The sequence below is a fragment of the Halichoeres trimaculatus genome, unplaced genomic scaffold, assembly GCF_033239565.1.
Source record: "Halichoeres trimaculatus isolate MK-OKI-2021-1 unplaced genomic scaffold, fHalTri1.1 fHalTri1_scaffold_20, whole genome shotgun sequence".
Taxonomy (NCBI): domain Eukaryota; kingdom Metazoa; phylum Chordata; class Actinopteri; order Labriformes; family Labridae; genus Halichoeres; species Halichoeres trimaculatus.
The window spans coordinates 10000169-10017454 of NW_027437198.1; the positions used below are offsets into that span (position 1 = coordinate 10000169).

General features: G+C 42.0%; 1 protein-coding gene across 1 annotated transcript; it reads left to right on the top strand.

Annotated features, from left to right (window-relative positions):
• Positions 1-1495: 1495 nt before the first annotated feature.
• Positions 1496-16400, top strand: fbxl19 (F-box and leucine rich repeat protein 19). Its single transcript, XM_074696168.1, has 11 exons — positions 1496-2224; positions 4467-4667; positions 6952-7095; positions 7320-7406; positions 7659-7844; positions 7933-7965; positions 8120-9399; positions 9527-9690; positions 10391-10552; positions 10735-10956; positions 11076-16400. Exons 2-11 carry the CDS (start codon positions 4482-4484, stop codon positions 11342-11344), a joined length of 2733 nt encoding a protein of 910 aa, XP_074552269.1. The 5' UTR covers positions 1496-2224; positions 4467-4481; the 3' UTR covers positions 11345-16400.
• Positions 16401-17286: the final 886 nt, after the last annotated feature.

Sequence of the window (17286 nt, forward strand, 5' to 3'; positions counted from 1 at the left end):
TCAGGTTAAAGACTCACCTTTTATTGGGGACTTTTAACAAACCATTTAATATCTCTTTGTAATGCAAAACTCTGCAATGCAATTATTGTGCTTATATCTTAAAAATCTGTCTTAACCCTGTTTTATGCCATTTTATTTTTTGTTTTGTTGTATTTTATTTTTACTTTTGCTTTTTAAGTCGCTCTTAAATCTTTTTCTTTTAATGTATTTTACCATTTTTCTTTTGTCTCTGCAAAGAACTTTGAATTGCCTTGCTGAAATATGCTATATGCATATAATAAATAATAAATAAATTTGCTTTGCCTTGAATTTCCCCTCAGGGATAAATAAAGTATTCTATTTGGTACAGCAGAAAAACAAGCAGTAAGTGCCTATCGGTCAAAATGATCCACCAGGGAAATTAATATAAGATCAACTGGGGAAATTGTTTGCCCAAGTAAAATATTATTGAAAGGTAAAAATACAAACTGTTTCACTTAATAACATATAAACTTACAAGTATCTAATTAAAAACACAAAGGATCAAGTGGAGAGCCAGAATAAAAAAGTGTCTCACTCAAATCAAGTGCTAAAAACTGTGCCTTAAATAACAAGATGAAGAAATGGGACAAGTAAAAATTAAGTTGCACCTTTGTGAAAGTGTTTACATCTTCAACTAATGAATAACTATTGCACATAATAATCAAAATAAACTACAGGATCTTGCACATTGGTGAACACTGATATGGCACCAGTTGAATTATGACAGCGTGTTTGCTACATTATCTCAGGTCACACAAAATCTGTATAGAGTTTTATTTTTAATCATTTCATTTCTATTTTACAAGACATGGTCCCATTGAGATGCCATATCTCTTTTACAGGGGATTCCTGGCCAAGACAGCAGCATAAAAAAAATCACACGCTGAGCCAGACGGAACAACAGACGATAACAAGTAAACATGAAATCAACAATAACGAACTCATCAGATGATCCTTAAACCTAGTCTAGACGTTGTAGCCCAAACCAAGATTGATGCATAACGATTCTGGACAATAATTACAATGTAGGTAAACATTCATTTGAGAAAACACAGTTTATTTATTTTTCTTTTAAATCTCATTTATTTTTAGAGCTTTATTAATTCTCGAAAAGACACTGAGACCCCCCCCCCCCCTCTCCCCAAACTATTATTAAAATTACAGACACATTAATATAACATAGATAGATAGATAGATAGATAGATAGATAGATAGATAGATAGATAGATAGATAGATAGATAGATAGATAGATAGATAGATAGATAGATAGATAGATAGATTGATTGATTGACTGATAGATTGATTGTTTTGAAACCCACACCGAGTCAAAAAAGGTCTGTATAAGCTTGGTCACCTGCAATATTAGAATGAGAACTACACGTTCAAAAATGCATTGCTGCGCACTAGTTGTGACGTTATCACGCAGAGGCGGGGCGTGCATAATTTTGTTAACCATATTTTATTTACACATTTATTTATTTATTTTATTTTTTTCTCTCCATCTCTCTCTCTCCGGGGGAAAACGGAGAGCGGTATCTGAAGTCACCTGTGTGATGTAATCAATGCGGGGGGCTGAACGTGTCACAGGCGACTGACAAAACTGAACCAAATCACGCAAACACTGCAGCCAGGCGCCACACAATAGAAACGGAGAACAATAGCTGCGCGCTGCTCTTTACTAAAAAAATATCACATTTATTTTAATTTAACGAGTGGGGCGGTCTATTTTCAGCGGAGGGTTATTATAGTGTGTCGATTTAAAACACTGCGCCTCTGTTGAAATGAGCCATTTTAGGTGTTTTGAAGCCCCCCGGGAGGAAGAGGAGAACACGTTGTAACGTGCGGAGCGGAGGGGAGAGAGAGGTACGCTCACCCAGGGAGAGGGAGAGAGAGAGAAGAGTGAATGGGCTCGGCTCTATCAGCAGCACTGCGCCCTTCACTTTATCGATATCGATCAGTTTGGTAATCGAGACATTAAGACCCATAGCGGGTCCGTTTGGCTAGCCCTGGAGCTGGTTGGAGCACTGGGAGCTAACACGATGGGAGGACTGTGAGGCAGCCCGGGAGCTAACAGCAGCCTGGCGGAGAAAGAAACAAGGAAGCGGACGGCTAGTTGCGCTAAACCCAAGCTAACGTGGGCTAACTGTTGGCTAATATTATTTCTGATGAGCGACCAGGGAGTATGCGACCTAATACGAAAAGGTGAGTTAACACTGGTTTATTCCTTTATTTCTAGCCACGTTTCATTAATCTCTCTGGGTAGGTTTGGTGATTTATGAAGCAAAGAGATAGTGAAAGAGGAAGCATACTGCAGCCTGCGAAGGCACAACAGCTAGCCTGCTAACATGTTAGCACGCGTAACAATATCATATCAGATTCTGGGGGCATGGGGAGGGTTAGTGTGCATCATTTCATTCGTGAGGTCTTTATTTATCTGCAGCAGCAACGATTTGGATAAAATTTTACCAGTTACCACTTCTAAATCACAAGTGTGATTGCTAACATTGATGAAATATAGGTTACTGTGACGCGCTAGATGTTAGCTATTAGCATCTCTCTGTCTTCATTATTCTCGGCTGCTAATTCATGTGAGCTAGTGGTGTGATTTGGTAGTATCTGCACTCAATCTGATGCAAATGTTATCAGCCTGTCACAGAGGAGTTAACTGACCGTTGATGAGCTAAATGATGGCACTGTGTTTTCACACATTAGTAATTGATTACACAATTCAGAGAGCTATGCAGTGTTAGCTTATTTCAGGAGTGAGAGCAAACCATAAGCAGTTTTTCTCTGTTTATTTAGAATAATGCAAAAATTACAGTATTCAATTAAAGACAATAAGACTACAAATAAACAATAAAAATAAGGACTAAGCTTTAATAAAAGTGAAAGAAGAATAGGCAAATAAGTGTGCAAAACTGCTTGCCTTTCAAAAATGTAATATGGGAATGTTAAAGATACAAATACATATGTTCAAATAATTGATGGTTTGATTTAAATTCTAATCCACCAAACTGTCTGCAAACTGTCTTCTCAGTTTTTGACGGACTGGTTTATAATACATTTGGAAAGCAAATTTAGAGACCAACATATTTCTTCCTAAACATCCATATCAATACTTCTCAGAGTTTGGCCAAGCATAAAACATTTTTTACTTCCTCTAAAAAAAGATGCTAAAGAAGGTATAAAGTCAAAGTTAGGAATCTGTCAAACTAGTGATGCCAAGCAATATCAACATAACATTTGTATTGACAATTAAAAGCTTCAAAAGTTAATTACTGGTAGTTTACAACATACAAACTGCTGCCTGTGATAATGGTTGATAAGTTGATGCAGCAATTATCTGCACACCGTAGCAGCTTATGTACGGCCAACACAAAAAATGGCGCTGGAAACATTTTAACTCCACAGTGAAGATAGCTTTTCATAATAATTAATTCTTTGTAGCTAAAGGGAAGTTTAACAGGTGTTAAATGTGTGCAGATAGAATTTTGAAGCTCAGTTGCTTTTATTGATGCCACTGCCAAAATATTATCAGGCATGTTGGGCTTTATTTATCTTTCAGTGACAGTTGTTTTACAGTCAAACAGACAAATTGTAACACCAACCATGACAGTGTCTAAAAGTTGTTGGTCTGTCCTAGCGCTTTGTGTCATTATGCGTCACTGAAATATTGTAGGGATGCACGATTTACTGGTATCAATACCATATTGGCTGATGTTGGTCATTTTTTTAACACATTAGTATCGGACAATATTTACTCATTAGCTGCCTGCTATTTTCAGAGCATCTTGAACAATCTGTCAAGACCCAAATAATATTGTTTTCTATGACATGTAAACAACAAAACGACCTGAAAGATTTGCCTCTCTACTTTTATGTTTCTCTTGTTTTTGATCCAAAAAACAGACAAAATTGACTTTTTTGATCACGTTCATTGCAGGCACTCCATCCTTTGATCCTCTCCATAGTTGTCTTTTTTCACGATCACGCTGCTCTTTCTCTCTGAACTACCTTGACAAGTCATCTGTGTCAAAATATTTTTTTTTCTTTACCAATTTTGATATTGGTAGGTATCAGTTATTGGCTATTACAGCAATATTAATATCGGAAATCAGCATTGGCCAAAAGTTTCAGATTGGTACATCCCTAAAATACTGTGTTAGGTCTGATCAACTGTGTTGAAACACCAAAGTGATACAGTAAAACAAACATCTAATCTCAGCAGGAGTCAAGCATCACCTCCTGTCTTATAAGGGGATTTACGTTTTTTTTTGTGAATGGAGCTTGGTGTCTTTGAAAATAGCGAGCTGATGCTGCTCATAAAGTTATCTTAACAAAAATATGTATCTGTGATGTTTTCAGAAATTTCTGCACTTCAGATAGATCCAAAATATCACAATTATTTGTTAAAATGGATATATCTTTCTTCCTGTGTCTGCAGCTGACTTGTTTGGGGATGTCGGGAAGTAAGGCGCTGGGCGGGGGGGCTGGAGGGGGCGCACGGCGCAGGCGAACACGGTGCCGGCGCTGCCAGGCCTGCATGAGGACGGAGTGTGGAGAGTGTCACTTCTGCAAAGACATGAAGAAGTTTGGAGGGCCCGGCAGGATGAAGCAGTCCTGCCTCCTGAGACAGTGCACGGCGGTAAGACACTGGCATGCACACACACACCTGCTTGACATGGTGACATTGTGAAGACAGTGTCTCGATCATCATCATCAGCAGCAGCAGCCATCAACATGTAACAGCAGTGTGGCTTTTCAGTGATTCATGATGTCTGTTATGAAGAGGTCATGTGACATAGTTCCTCAGACTCCCCCATCAGTTCCATGGAAGATTGCTAACTCTTAACTACCCTGGAAAACAGGGAAGCAGTCCAACTTAAACATTTAGCTATCCATCATCACCATTACACAATTTGGGTTTTGATGCTGCTTGTAGCGTAACAAAAGCGTAACTGTGGTTTTACCTCGTTGTTCCAAAGCAAGAGGACAGGCTAACAGATGGAATATAAACTTCTGTGACAGAATAAGATCAACAGATGTTTCAGTAAAGTATCTGTCATTGATTTGTTTGCAGTAATAACAGAGTATTAACCCTCTGAATGAGGATCAGCGTTGATCCCAGAAACAGACCAGGGAGAAATAACTTGATAAGAAAGTGAAGACCGGACAGAATGTTCTCACACTCAGAGCGGTCCTCACAGAGATACAAGAACCATGGCGGGCACAGACACACAAACACACACATGCTGGCATCATTTCTGCTCCTGAAAAGGACATGTACACATCAACACAAACACGTTGCTCAGATTTACATGTCGACATAATCCTGTGATACACCTAACACCTACTGATGTATCACACACACACACACACACACACACACATACACACATACTGTCAGAACACAGTCTTCAAACGCTAAAGAGGTGTGATCTTGGTGTGTATGTGTGTGTATGTGTGTGTGTGTGTGTGTGTGTGTTCTTCAAATAGCATCAGCACAGAGAAGGAGCCCAGCAGGAGAGGATGCTGGGTTTCCGTGGCAACCAGAAATGGTTACTGGTGCTGTGAGTGAGTTGGCTTTGATCCATCGCCGTGGTTTTGCAGAGATGCTTTGACACACACAAATGCACACACACACACTCACACAGGCTCACTCACTAACTCACACTGGGCCAGGAGAGCAGTTGTTACCTTTTTTTTTTTTTTTTTCATTTTTTTTTTTTTCATTTATTTGGAAGGAGAAGAAGGAGGAGGAAGAGTGAGGTGATGCCTCCAGATCTGAGGAAGAGATGACTGTGTGTGTGTGTGTGTGTTTGTGTGTTTGTGTGTTGACAGAGTAGGCTACATCGGCTCAGCTTTGTAAAAAAAAAAAAAATGAATCAAACACTGGTAAAATTAAAAAAAAAAAAAAAGAAATAGACCAAAACGGAAAGCTCTGCTTCCCGTGCCAACCCACCAACAACAATGAGAGTATCATAAACATGAAAATAGTAAGCAACACTTAATAATTGAGAGCATCTACTCAACAGTGTGTGTGTGTGTGTATAAATGTGTCAGTGTGTATGAGTGTGTGGGTGGGTGGTAGAGGGTAGATGCTTCTCTTATTCATCTCACAGGTGGGGAGGGGGAGCTGAGTGAGTGTCGCCCTCTGCTGGTCGATGACAATTCACTCACACAGTGTTGCTTGAACCATGATGTTAATTTTGTACATGTGTTTTTTTCAGAGTGTAAATAATCTGGGTTATGCTCGAGCTTGAGAACAGATAATTTTATAACTGTCTCAGAAGGTGCTGTTACTTCACAAGTGCTAACAAACTTAAAGATGGGGTGTCTTGCTTTTCTGTATTTAATACATGGCTGTAAAGTTACAAAGATGAATGTTCATACTAAATGTGAGCAGATTTAAAAACTGTCTTGTTCATTTGTGTTGATAGAAATCCATAAATCTGTCTGAAAACTGCTCTAAAGAAATCAGTACAAATACATCGCAGGATGAATGATGCCATCACATAAAGATTCTGAACTGGTTCTTTACACATTGTGGGATGGGGTCTCAAACACCAAGGTCTACCCATAGCTGGACCTCCAGCGGGCTGGCCAATCAAAGAGAAGGGGGTTTGTGGGGCCTTAAAAAGACAGCAGCTTAAATAAAATGTTTTGGACAAAGGCTGAAATAAAGCTTTAATAAAACACCAGTGTAGGATAAAAAGTGATGTGTGAATGCAGTGATTGATTAGAGTGGTCTCTAAGCACAGCGTAGTGCATGGTGCTCATGCTTTATGTGTGAATTAGGGGTTAGAGGGTACCAGAGAGACAGAATAATACTTAAAAAAGCACAGTACCTCCTTAAGTTTCAATAATGAGTTATTTAGTGAAATATGTGTTTATTGACTCACCTGTATCCCCCCCCTCTCTCCATACAGCCGGTGTTGCCCCACACAGCGGTGTGTTTTGCGTGTGGCGAGGCAGGGAAGGAGGACACGGTGGACTCTGAGGAGGAGAAGTTCAGCCTCTCTCTGATGGAGTGTACCATCTGTAACGAGATCATCCACCCAAGCTGCCTGAAGGTCAGTGATATCTTCATTTCAATGCAACATCTTTGATCACCAGCCCGGAGTCTCACTCCTCTTCATGTGATCCGTTTGGAAATGTAGATTCTCGTTTCTTTTTCTCTGAGATCAAACTTTAATGAAGTTTGGAATAAATTGGGTCACTGCAGCAGAATTTAGAGGAGATGCTAATCTAACGTGGTGGAAACACTAAAGGAACAGTACGCTCTGTGTCTCCACAGATGGGAAAAGCTGAAGGAATCATCAACGATGAGATCCCAAACTGCTGGGAGTGTCCGAAGTGCCACAAAGAGGGCAAAACCAGTAAGGTGAGTCTGAGAGCAGAAGTCAAGACAATGGGGGCTCTGAATAGAGATTCACCGTATGATAACAGACTAAATAATATGATGACAATTAAAATATGTTTCCTCTTATTATCCGTCTGATCCTGAATTAATAAACCACAAAAGAAAACCAAACACAAAGATGCTGAATGCTGAGCAAACAGTTGATGATTTAGTTTAATAGTGTGGTGAGACAGGTGAAAAGGTGAGCCTGTGTACCTGTCTGTCTCCTTTCAGGACCAGGCAGATGGCTCGGGGAAACGCAGGCTGGATAACGGAGAGGTGGGACGCTGGAAACTCACAGATGACCCTCCCCCGAAAAAGAAAGCCCCTCCCTCCCTGGAGGAGGGTGGGAGGATGGATGGGGGACACAAGAGGAAGAAGGAGAAAGAGCTGCCTCAGGACAGCGGGGCAAAGAAGAAGGTGGGAGAGGAGGTTGGATTAGAGGAGCAGTGTTTGTGTTGAACCTGTTTACAGATCTGACTGTTATTTCTCTCTCTGTCTTTCTTAGATGAAGGGCGCCCACGAAAAACGCCTCAAAAAGGTTCGTAGCTTTTATTTACAGTTTACAGATCCACCTGTGTGATTCAGATCAAATAATCCAGTCATTCCTGTGCTGCTGAACCTGATGGATCCAGATCCATGTGGACCAGCTCTGGTGTTCTGACTGTGTTGACTCCTCTCTGTCTTCTCAACAGAAACCCAAACAGGAGGCGGTGGAGTCCAATGGTCCAACCTCATCAGCAGGAGGAGGCGCAGGAGGACTACAGAGCTCCTCAATTACATCATCATCTCAGCCTGGGGGAGGAGGTGGGGGAGGAGGGGGAGGCCCAGGGGGGACGTCGAGTGCAGACCAGCGCTCCCACCACAGGGAGAAACTGGAACGCTTCAAGAGGATGTGCATGCTGGAGCGCCGCCCTGAGTCCTCCTCTTCTTCTTCCTCCAGCTCAGAGTCTGACTCTGAGTCCGACTCTGACGACTCCATGAGGGGGGAGCAGGGGGGAGGCGGCTCATCACCTTCGTCCTCCTCGCCTGCCCCGCCTCCTCCTGTTGTCTACGGTAACAGCAGCGGAGGTCGGGCAGAGAGGGAGAGGAGTCGCACTGAGCGAGAGCGGGAGAGGGAGAGGGAGCGGCGTCTGGCGGAGCTGGGCTTCAGCGCCAGCGAGGAATCAGAGGGTGAGACAGGGAGGGGGGAGGAGGAGGTGAAGGAGGAGGAGCTGGGGGGGGACAAGGCTCGACGGAGAGGGGGAGTAGGGGAGGTTGTGCTGCCTTCCCGTGGACGTAAAAGTGGACTGCTGGACGGAGAGGATGAGGACATGCCCGCCTCTGACAGGACCAGGAAAAACTCTGCTTCTCTCCCACCGCCCTCGCCCCTCTCCTCCAATCAGATGCCTCCGTCCTCACAGCATGACGGCTTCACTGGGAAGCAGCGCAGCAATGGGCAAGAAGCCCGCAACGGACGGACACGAGGAGGGACGGGAGGGGGGAGGGAAGGAGGGGAGAAGGAGAATGCCAGCAGCGTTCTGACCAATCACAGACACAGTGGGGGAGGAGGGGGCGGGACCAAAGGCAGCGGGAGCAGAGGCAACAAGATCCGCAGCAACAGTAAGAACCAGACCTCCAGAAACAGCATCGCCTCCTCCGCCTCCTCCATCCCCACCTCAAACGGGGGCCCTGGAGGAGGTGGCTTGATGATGTCAGCTATGGCGGCGTCTCCTTGTTCGCAGCCGTCTCGCCTCGCCCCGCGCTCTCAGATGATGAAGCGTAGCCCGCCTGCCGTGCCCTCGCCCCCCCGCCCTGTACAGATGGAGAGACACCTGGTGCGTCCTCCTCCTGCCTGCCCTGAGCCAAGCTGCCTGCCGCTGGACTCTGGCTCCTCCCACATCATGACACGAGACGTGTGGCTGAGAGTGTTCACGCACCTGAGCCAGAGAGAGCTGTGCGTGTGCATGAGGGTGTGTCGCACGTGGAGCCGATGGTGAGTGACGACATCACAGAGACGCCAGAGTCATTTTTGTTTCCTGATTGTATTCATACAATGATTGGCTCAGAGGTTGGTAAAATAAATGTTTCATCAGTGTTCTGTGTGTGTGCGTCTCCTTCAGGTGCTGTGACAAACGTCTGTGGACTCAGATCGACCTGAGCAGGCAGCGCTCCATCACCCCCCCTATGCTGAGCGGTATCATCCGCCGACAGCCCGTCTCCCTGAACCTGGGTTATACCAACATATCCAAGAAACAGCTAATGTGGCTCATCAACCGCTTACAAGGTAAGAGCGGTCGTCTGAATCCCTCCTACTTCCTCCGTACATGAAATGTGTTCAGTCAACAGTTCAGAGAGTCAGATTCTTACCTAGAAGAAGCACCAGGGAATTTTTTTCCTTGATCTAACCACAAGATCAAGACTCTTTAGCCCTGTTTCCACCAAGCAGTTCAGTTCAGTTTGTCTTGGCACGGATTTTACGGTGTTTCCACTGAATAATCCTGGGACAGATCCCCAAATAACCGCTTTTTGGCACCCTAGTGTAGGGATGCCGGACTTAAGGGATCCGATCTTGGACGGTGGAGCTACAACACTGCAGACCATTGACTGGTCAAAAGAATCGTCACTTACCGTGCAATGGTGGCTGCATTTCTCCTGGCGGCACACAGTCTTTTCTGAAACAAAACTTGATTGCACTTAGTATCAAAGAGCCCAATGGCAATCACAAAGAGGACTGTTGGATTTATTAGCAGGGTACACTGTATTGCACTGCTATGGCGTCGTGCCATTATGTTACTGAAGTAGCTGTCAGCATCCAGGTTACACGCCGCCTACCACGCGGGAGCACGGTTGGCTGTGGAAGCGCAAACAGGACCAGGCTTACCAAACGTACCAAACCATGCTAATCTAAACCAGACTGCTTAGTGGAAACGACTTTATTCTGAGTCTCTCTCTTGAGTCTCACCCGCCCCGTCTGTCTCTTTCAGGTCTCCTGGAGTTGAACGTTTCTGGTTGTCCGTGGTCGGCGGTCTCTGCTCTGTGTCAGGCTGTCTGCCCCTGTCTGAAGCTGCTAGATCTCAGCAGAGTGGAGGACCTCAAAGACTCACACCTGAGGGAGCTGCTGGCCCCCCCGCCTGACACACGGACAGGTGAGGGCTGTGTTATCTAAAGTTTTTGTTGTAACTTTTATTCATCCATACAAAATTTTAAACCTAAAAAAAAACATAAAGCCTCTACCATAAGTGTTATGTAGGGTTTTGTTTTTTAATTGTAAACTTAATATGATTTTAATGATGAAATGTAAAATCCTCCTCTCTGATTGGTTGACCAGCTCACGGGGAAACCAGGGTTGGGCGTTTCCAGAACATGACGGAGCTGCGGTTGGCCGGTTTGGACCTGTCGGATGCATCGTCTCGCCTGTTGGTGCGTTACGTTCCTCACCTGACCAAGTTAGACCTGAGCCACTGTGTCAACGTCACGGATCAGACGGTTCACACCCTCAGCTCGCCAATCTCACCTCTGAGAGAGAGCCTCACGCACATCAACCTGGCAGGTAACTCCAGGCTGAAATGTTTCTCTCACTTCATTTCCTGCCTTTTAGTTGTTTCCACTCTTTGTTGTAGTTCTGTTGCATTATCTGATTGTGTGTGTGTGTGTGTGTGTGTGTGTCAGGTTGTGTGAAGGTGACGGAGCAGTGTGTCCCGTTGCTGCGTCGCTGCACCTCCTTGCAGACAGTGGACCTTCGCTCTTGCTCCCTCCTCTCCTCTGAGACTGGACAGCTGCTCTCCTTCCCATCACACGCCTCCTCTTCCTCCTCCACCTCCTCCTCCTCCACCTCCTCCTCTGCCACTACCACAGTCGCTGCTTCATCCTGCACCACGTCCGCCTCCTCCTCCTCCTCCTGTCCTCCTGAAGACAGAACGCTGCTAAAGAACAGCTAGAGTCCTCCTTCACGTCACTTGACACTTGAGTCCAGACGGCACACACGCTCTGCCTCCTTCCTGGTTACACTACAGACAGGTGAGGAAGAAGAGGAGGGAGCTGTGCAACATTTCTCCTGGTATTGGGGAAAGAAGAGGAGAGGGAGAAGAAACATATTTTGGGAAAGTTGTTGGTGGTAGTTAAAAAATAGAAACCCTGAGCATGTACATATTTGTTCTCTGTACAATTTTGGGTGTGTGTATATACCTGTAGTTTACTGTAAATGACCCTTAACCTCCCCACAACTCTCCTTCCCTCCTTTCCCCCTATCCTTCCTTTCTTTCTTTCATCCTTTCGACCAATCATCATGCCAGACATCCACCTGCTTGTCAGTAGCCACAGATAAGGAAACATGGAATCAGAGCCTGATGTTGTTGTATGAAAGGTGATGCTGCCATTCAGACCAAATCTCTGCCCCACAACTCCTAAACAAACTTTGGCTTGTTTGGCACAGTCTGTTTTTATTTACTTCAGAATCAGTTTGAAAATTAGGCTAACAATTTCCCTCGGCTTCAGACCCTGTGTTTTTTTGTTTTTAGTTCAGTTATAGTTGAAATGATGCAAAACAACTACCTGAGGAACATTTTTTGTCATTCCAATATCACGTTTACAAATGTCAAGTTTGGTTAAACACTGAAAACACTCCAAGTCTACCGTGATGTCAGAGAAGGGCGACTCCTTTTAGGTTTTATTTACTAAAAGGTTAATAAACTGATTTGTTGCAGCTCAGACAGTGTTCAGTAACAAAGTTATTAAAGCTTCGACGACAGATGTACGGGGAGAAAGACAGTCAGACGCTTTCCTGAATGAAACAGTCAAACTCCAGTTTTTCCTTCAGTCTGGACGCTGCTTAATGAATGTATAGACGCCACAGTTGAGTTTAACATCTAATCAGAGACAGACTGCAGCATCAGTGTTATTAATGATTGTATGAAATAAGTGTGAGCTAAAGCAGTGAGCCTCCAGTCAGGGGTGTGCACAGGAGATCAGGTCAGGGTGAAATATGCAACGACAATTCAAACCAGATTCCCTCGCATTGTGAAAGAGCGCCTCACAAGATTGGCATCAAGAACCTCATCACAGAATTGAATTTACAGATCAGAAGTTACAGCCGCAGTGTTTTTCTTTCCTGATTCATTCAAGAGTGTTAGAGCACCTCCAGCCTCTAGGTGTGTTCAGACCAAAAGCTAAGTGGATTTTTGAAGTTGCCTGACACATTCAAAGACAATTAAGGCACGCTGATGAGAATTTTTTTAGAAAGGAAACCAACTTGTTTTGCTTTGTGTCAGATCAGACAAATCATGAATCCAGATATTTTTTCAAATTGGTATCATTTCAACCTGTTCATGCAATCAAATCTCTGCACAATTTGTCTTTTTTTTAAGCACTGTGATATCTCATATTTGCATATGCGTAAGGTGTAAGATACAGCAAAACTTCCACCCAGCAGAGGCAGGTGGAAAAGTGATTCACAGAAGAGGCGGGAACATTAAACTGGCCAGAATAAATCCAAATTATCCAGCGTTTTATGTTTTTGTATTCATGTCATATAAAAATTTATTTGGCTGAGGTCTGAACACAGCTTAAATCAGACAGTCAGAGATGCAGAAAGGGGAATAATTTTCAGTGGATCAATGCTAACAGTTTCCTACTGCTTCCAGTCTTTGTGCTAAGCTAGGCTAACCATCCCGTAAATGTACTCTGACTGTCACGGTATTCTAAAGACGCTGTATGTCTCCTGCAGGTGAGGGTGTTCAGGTGTGGATTTGGTTGAAGGTGTTTTCCTTCCAGCTTCCTGTATGTAAGTGTGTGTGTGTGTGGGTGTGTGCATGTGTGTGTGTGTGATCAGACCGACAGCACCGGGTGTGTTTGAAACTGAGCCTCAGTGTCTTCAACATTCGCCTCAATCATTCATCTTCCCTCTTTGTGTTCGTACCTGCTGGTTTTCCCTTCATATGTTCCTCTGGGAAGTGATGATCGTCTTTTTCTCAGGAGTATTTTTTTCCTTCTCTTTAAATCAGGTTCTAATTTATTTGAATCCTCTGCAGCACTCCCATCAGCCCAAACAGACATTCCTGCAAAAGAGAGAAGTTGTTTTTTTTTATTTTTCACACTCCATTTCGTATGCAACAATCCTTCATATTGTTTGTTTTTTGTGTTTTCTACATGGTGAACATTTCGTCCGGTGTTTACTGCGTTATCAGACATGAATGAATTGGAATATTTTTCTACAGAGGCCCATTTCTGCCACAGAAAACATAAAAAGTTAGGGAGAAACTACTCATGGCTTGTCAAGATCATGAGATATGAAACCAGGATTAAAGATGTCAACTTAAAGACTCCTTATCCCCATTAAATTTCCAATCTTAACTGATTCCATCTCACAGTTTAGGTTAAGATTGGATCTTGTTTTAGTAAAATTTGAATTTTTTAACTTCATAATCAAAAGTTATAAACTTAATTGTTTGGATTCATAAACCAATCTTACCTATCTTAAAGATCTTGATTTACAATCCTGATCTCTCAGTTGATGTAGCATAATATTGATTTATTTTCTCAATCCCCCTTGATCTTTAAAGATACCAGAATCTTCACTTTATGTCCATATTTCCCAATTTGACCAACTAAAATTTGGATCCAGTTTGTATCTCAACTTATATCAGCTTTTTAATTCATTTTCAGGATCTTGACTTCCTGACAGCATTGCGTAGTTTAATTTCAGGTTTCTAACTCTGCCTTGGTTGTGCAATGTTGAATTATCATTTTGTATATAATTCAATAGAATAGTCTTGTCCATTAATAACCTTATTTTCAGCTTGCCTTGATTCATCACACTGTAATCTTAATTTATCTCAGGATCTTGTTTTACAGTGCCATTATTTTAATATGTAGGGTATAATCTTTCACAACTCATGATTCTGATTTCACAAATCTTACTGAGTGTGTTATCATGAATCCATCTTTTATGATCTTAATACACAACTGATGGTACAGGTGTCAAAGTCAAGATGTTGACTTCCTGACATATTCAAATGAATAGAAAATCAAGCTGAAAGTTAAGGCAATTTACCATCTTAATATGAGGATACTCCATGAGTGTTTGTGATTTACTTTTCTGTGGTCTTCATGTGGCTGAACTGGGCTTCTGTAGTTTTCTCAGGGCTTCACTTATGAAAAATCAATCAGTCAGATTCTGATTTTTTGACAGAATCATTGTTTTGGCTTGTAACATGTCCAAAAGAATCAATGCAAGCTGCTGATTTTACTGGTGGAAACAAATTCAGATGTTTCATAAATGATGCCCAGATGTTCATATCAGCACATGCCGCTGTGACTGTCAGGTGTTTGTTTTCTATTTCTGTGAACTGGCTGTCTCTTCATGTGAGGCAGTGGCACTGAGGGGAGGGAGGGGGGAAGGGGCAGAAATATTATTTACTTTTTTTCATTTTGTTCTTTTTCATATGTATGTGACAAATCAAACAGCCAAACAAATCATGAACCAGAGTTATTGTGACAAAAAGTACTGAAAGTTAGCTGTCAGGGTCCTCCTGGACTAGTTAGCATGTTGGTCAGCATGTGGGTTCAAGGGTTCTGCCAGTTGCTGTTGCATTACCTCTGCTGCATTGTTCCTGGAGGGAAACTGAAGAACAAAGACATAAATGGAGCGTTTTTAGCGTGAGAGATCAGGCAAAAGAACAGCCACAATTAGCAGATAGCTAATGTTAGTATGAGTGATAAAACAGGGATCAAATAGGTCTACATTCCAAAACGTAACGTGGGAAAAACGACCTTTTAAGCCAAAGGAACAATATGTGCCAACATTAGCTCATGAAAAATGTGTTGTAATGTTTTTTTTATTAACTAATGAACAAGTAAAGCAGGCTAGATAGGAATTATTTGTTAACAAGTGCAAATTCACCCCAGGATATGTGCAGTTATTAAGACTACTGAAAAACATTTGAATTACCGTATGGAGACAGACCACACTAATGTGAGCTAATGAGAAATTTTATTATGAAAAACAAAGATGCATGTAAGGATTTGAAAAAGTAAAAACATCCTGACCTTTCCAAGTAACTAAAAAACATTAGCTAACTTATTTGTAAGTCTGTTAGCTTGATTGAAAAGTAGTAGGCTAGCTAGTATATGCTCGCAAAAGTGGGCATTTGGGACAATTGGAAAAGAATGTTTACTACTCATGCAAGTTTTGAAACAAATTCTTATCAAAGTTAAACCGTTGGAAAAAAAGAGGAGAGTTTAGTGGAGCATGTTTTGTGCGGTGCAGTGGAGGTAATACAACAACAAAGCTAGCTACATTAGCCTATGGCTCCTGTTAGCTGATGGAGGTGTTTCGGCCCTCTGTAGTCCAAAAATTAAAGTATTAGAAGTGAAATATTAAATTGCCATGTCGTTTGCCTTGTCGTGCCATAAACACCAGATCAACATTTTACTTTGTTCAATCTGAATGGGTCAGTTTTTATATTTTATTTTTTGTATTCTGTTGTGATTTACTTGTTGATGTCTTTTTTTTTTGTACTGTGACTTTGATGCCTCACTGTTCTGTTAATGATGCATATCACAGCTTCAAACTCTGCCTAGCAACAAGTGAGGAGCTCGAATCTGATTGGGAAATTATCCTGACTCCCCTGAAAGCTCTTATCCAATCAGACGCCCAAACATATCTCACCTTTCTTCTCTATCTTAGTAAAATCTCTCATGTCTTTATGGATGTTGTAAGATGCACTGGATCACCATCACCATCATCATCCTCACCTTTTGCCAAATGTAGTTTGTGTTGTGAAAAAGGGGCATTTTATCCCATTTTTTTTCTTTGTTTGCTTTTTGTTCTTTTTTTATATTTTGTCCATGACTCTTCCATTGTGTTGATGAAAAAAATGAGGAAGATGTTGGAAACAAAAAGTGAAAAGACACAAAAAGACCAACTCAAGGCAGCTACGTATGAGTGACTACTGTAAAATGACTAACTAATAAAGAAGCAATGGGTTTGTTTTTACATTCTGTGAGTCTGTCTGTTCATTAAAAGAATTTAACTTCTGCATGTCAACTACAAAGAAACTAAAAATGACAACACATTTTAAAGAAGACACTCAAACAAAGTAGTTATTTTGTGCAGGTCTGTTAACATAAAAGAGGGCAGTACTGTTTTCTTATCAACTAGATATTTATACCTTAAGTGTCCAAGAGGAAGTAATTTGTGGCCTAAAACTTTTTTTTTTTGTCACTAGGGTCAACATAAGTATTTCTTATTTTAGTTCAAGCAGGTGTTCACTTGCATTTTCTAACCCGGAAACTTGTCTATTGTGGCTAACACCACATGAATGCAGCATGACACGGTCTATGGTTGCAACACACCTGTGAGTCAACTGACTGCACCTCTAATAATCGAAAAAGGTATGCATAACTCCTGGCCTTGATATGATAAAAACAATGCAGCTGGTGTTTGTGTAACAAGTTGTAAACATGCTTATTTTTACTGAAATATTGGACACTTTGAGATTGGGCTGCAATGGGACTGTCTCACATAAGGTTTGGTCACATTGGCTGCTTTTTAGCAGCAGAGAATGCTCCATGTTAGAAATGTGACGTCTTCTGTCTCCACTGATAAAAGTTGATTGTACGCATGTAATATAAGTAGTGCCATTAGCATCATCATAATATTTTTAACTATGAGTAGAACAAATTACACCGATAAATACCCAAAGTACAAAAATGTCACTGTTATCTGTAGCATATAAATTGCAAACAAATGCAGGTTGGCAAAGCATACTCCTAAATGGATATGCCAATCACTAAGAATATTCAGGTGGTAAAAACTGAGTTTATTGTAGGTAGAGGTTAACTCATGTTAGATCTGAGAGTCAACTCAACTTTGAAAATATAA